At 46.5% G+C, this 4,142-nt stretch overlaps 1 protein-coding gene across 1 annotated transcript in view; it reads right to left on the reverse strand.

Moving 5' to 3' along the window:
* Positions 1–4,142, reverse strand: part of ephb6 (eph receptor B6) — a 23,609-nt gene that overhangs the window by 11,033 nt on the left and 8,434 nt on the right. Inside the window, 2 exon segments of the mRNA XM_070437367.1 lie at positions 3,028–3,109; positions 3,364–3,635. Of these exon segments, the coding sequence (XP_070293468.1) occupies positions 3,028–3,109; positions 3,364–3,635 (354 nt within the window).

The following is a 4,142-nucleotide window of genomic DNA, read 5'->3' on the forward strand; positions in this document are numbered from 1 at the left end:
TCCCTGTCACAGACCCCGAATCAGCACCGCAGGAGCTGCAATTGGAACTGATCGATCTTCAGTCTGACTCTGTCTCAAAGGAGAAGTTCAAGTCTCTTAAACTGAATGACTTTTACGCTTCACTTAAGAGACCGCGTTTCCAAACCTCCGGAGGACGGCGCAGAAGATGCTGGTTTTGTTTGGCTCGACCTACGTGTGTGAGCAGACGTTTAGCGTCATGAAAATCAACAAAGCCCATCACAGATCCAAGTTAACTGACCAACACCTCAGATCTGTCCTGAGAATTGCCACAACAAAACTAACTCCAGACTTTGATGCACTGGCAAAAAAGGGAGACCAACAACACTGTTCCCACTGAAAGGTGAGTTTTCTGCTGTGTTATGAAAAAATGCATATGGAAAGTTTGGAAGTGCGTCTTTAATTAAGAGCAATGCGCATTTACGCACAGCAGCGGTACAGTAGCTTTATTAACACGCCGCACATCGCTCTTAATTTAAATTTAAATTTTCAGCTGCAGGTAGGATATTTAATACAGCCTATGTCTGTGTGTTGGCAACGATACACGTGTACTGTTGCGCGTGAAGGCGAGGGCGTCCGTGGCGAGTTTGTAGAGCGCGCGGTCAGGACAATCCATCCATGATTTTGCGGAGTTTACACAAGTAGATATTATTGAGCTTGAGTATTTCGTTGTGTAATAATATGTTTTGAATGTTGAAAGTGATTCCATTTTTCAATAAATGTTGATTTCTTTAACTTTGCACCTTCGATTGAAACTTATTAAAAACAGACGCAATCTTGATAAATCACAGTGCGTATGTTATTTTAATCTATTTACATTTCCTCATCCCGGTATCTGCGAAATAGTATGTAAATGCCATATCTTGCATATTCCTTGAGACAAATTTATTAACTGATAAGGGCTATTTTTCACATTTGAAAGACAGTTAATAAATTGGGTTGTAGTGTTCTTACTGTGCTATGAGGTTTGCACACACTACATTTAATGCTTTAGTATATCCGGCCCAAACACTCCCTCCAAATGCTCCTGGCCCGGCCCCTCTGTCAAATTTTAGAACCCATTGTGGCCCGCGAGTCAAAAAGTTTGCCCACCCCTGCCCTAACCCTAACCCTAACCCTAACCCTAACCCTAACAAACTGACAAACTGACAAACTGAAAGTTTATTCTTTAATGCTCTTGTCACTTAAAAGGGCAACTTGACCACTTTTCAATCTCATTTCATTATCTCCTGTACAATACTAGTGTCAACATAAACTCAGCAAAAAAAGAAACGTCCTCTCACTGCCAACTGCGTTCATTTTCAGCAAACTTAACATGTGTAAATATTTGTATGAACAAGATTCAACAACTGAGACATAAACTGAACAAGTTTCACAGACATGTGACTAACAGAAATGGAATAGTGTGTCCCTGAGCAAAGGGGGAGTCAAAATCAAAAGTAACAGTCAGTATCTGMTGTGGCCACCAGCTGCATTAAGTACTGCAGTGCATCTCCTCCTCATGGACTGCACCAGATTTTCCAGTTCTTGCTGTGAGATGTTACCCCACTCTTCCACCAAGGCACCTGCAAGTTCCCGGACATTTCTGGGGGGAATGGCCCTAGCCCTCACCCTCCGATCCAACAGGTCCCAGACGTGCTCAATGGGATTGAGATCCGGGCTCCTCACTGGACATGGTAGAACACTGACATTCCTGTCTTGCAGGAAATCATGCACAGAACGAGCAGTATCTCTGGTGGAATTGTCATGCTGGAGGGTCATGTCAGGATGAGCCTGCAGGAAGGGTACCACATGAGGGAGGAGGATGTCTTCCCTGTAACACACAGCGTTGAGATTGCCTGCAATGACAACAAGTTCAGTCCGATGATGCTGTGACACACCGCCCCAGACCATGACGGACCCAACACCTCCAAATCGATCCCGCTCCAGAGTACAGGGCTCGGTGTAACGCTCATTCCTTCGACGATAAACGCGAATCCGACCATCACCCCTGGTGAGACAAAACCGCGACTTGTCAATGAAGAGCCATTTTTGCCAGTCCTGTCTGGTCCAGCGCCGATGGGTTTGTGCCCATAGGCGACGTTGTTGCCGGTGATGTCTGGTGAGGACCTGCCTTACAACAGGCCTACAAGCCTTCAGTCCAGCCTCTCTCAGCCTATTGTGGACAGTCTGAGCAGTGATGGAGGGATTTTGTGTTCCTGGTGTAACTCGGGCAGTTGTTGCCATCCTGTACCTGTCCCGCAGGTGTGATGTTAGGATGTACGGATCCTGTGCAGGTGTTATTACACGTCTGCCACTGCGAGGACGATCAGCTGTCCGTCCTGTCTCCCTGTAAAGCTGTCTTAGGCGTCTCACAGTACGGACATTGCAATTTATTGCCCTGGCCACATCTGCAGTCCTCATGCCTACCTGCAGCAGGCCTAAGGCACGTTCACGCAGATGAGCAGAGACCCTGGGCATCTTTCTTTTGGTGTTTTCAGAGTCAGTAGAAAGGCCTCTTTAGTGCCCTACGTTTTCATAACTGTGACCTTAATTACCTACCGTCTGTAAGCTGTTAGTGTCTTAACGACCGTTCCACAGGTGCATGTTCATTAATTGTTTATGGTTCATTGAACAAGCATGGGAAACAGTGTTAAAACCCTTTACAATGAAGATCTGTGAAGGTATTTGGATTTTTACAAATTAACTTTGAAAGACAGGGTCCTGAAAAAGGGACGTTTGTGAAAACAGCGCATTTCTAAGTTTTGTTGAAAAAAATATGAAGCTAAAACGTTTAAAAAAGGAAAAAAAGTGATTTTCAAACACTATGAGATTCACGGTGACGTGGGGAGCAAGACTAGAAACTTCTTGCAGGATTTGAAAATGACTTTTAATCCTACAGTGTGATGTTACAGAGAAGCCTTTTAACCACAGATCATAGAAACGCTGTTTTTACGTATGTAGACACTGGTTTGGTGCTGGAGATGAAAAGTGGCAGAAGGGCCCTTTAAGCCTGACTCATGCTCTCACCTGATTGGCTAGTAGTGAAATTGATGCTGYTGAATTGAGGRGGGAAAGGACTCAGAGCTGAGACATCATTGACCGCTTGCACCTGTCAATCAACAGCAGGAAYAKGTAAGACAAGGTTAGGTTAACTAAGTGGATGTACATTTAATCTAGTATCTATATGAGGTAGGTGACTCTAATGCACAAGTTTTATACCTGTATGAGGTAGGTGATGGGAAATGTAGTGTCTATAGTTTTAGTTCTACCTGTATGAGATAGTTAACTCTAGTACTCATGGGAGTTATAGTCCTACCTGTAAGAGGTATGTAAATATAGTGCTCATGGGAGTTGTAGTCATACCTGTATAAGGTAGGTGACTCTGGTGAGCAGGTTGTTGAGGGTGACCTTGGTCTGCTTGATGCCAGTCTGGGATGGGGTGAAGGTGACCGCCTCTCCACACCAGGAGCACGCCCCCGGGGCGGTGAAGGTGGCCGAGGGACAGATCCTACACACCACCCCATACCACACCTCGCTACGACCACCCATGTCCACTGGAGGGCGCCAGCGCAGAGACACCCCACCATCACCACTCTCATACTCCCAGGAGACAGAGGTCGGAGCAGAGGGAGAGCCTGGGGGAGAGAGAGAGGGGAGGTGGAGTGAGAGATGAAACATTTTGAACCTCTTTGGGTCAGTACTAGCGCCAGGATCAACACATTAAAACAGCACTCGTCAACTCCAGTTGACACATGATCATATCTCAGGGACAGATAGAGAGAATGAGTGATGTCAGAGAGAGACAGAGAGAGAGAGGGATGGGGACTGGGGAGTCAGAGAGAGACAGAGAGAGAGGGATGGGGACTGGGGAGACAGAGAGAGACAGAGAGAGAGGGATGGGGACTGGGGAGTCAGAGAGAGACAGAGAGAGAGGGATGGGGACTGGGGAGAGCAGAGAGAGAGAGGATGGGGACTGGGAGACAGAGAGAGACAGAGAGAGAGAGGGATGGGGACTGGGGAGCAGAGAGAGACAGAGAGAGAGGATGGGGACTGGGGAGTAGAGAGAGACGAGAGAGAGGGTGGGGAATGGGGAGTACAAATGGGGCTTAGAATAGTAGGCACAATATATGCTTAGTGAACAA

The sequence above is a fragment of the Salvelinus sp. IW2-2015 genome, linkage group LG35 (assembly GCF_002910315.2).
Source record: "Salvelinus sp. IW2-2015 linkage group LG35, ASM291031v2, whole genome shotgun sequence".
NCBI classification, from domain to species: domain Eukaryota; kingdom Metazoa; phylum Chordata; class Actinopteri; order Salmoniformes; family Salmonidae; genus Salvelinus; species Salvelinus sp. IW2-2015.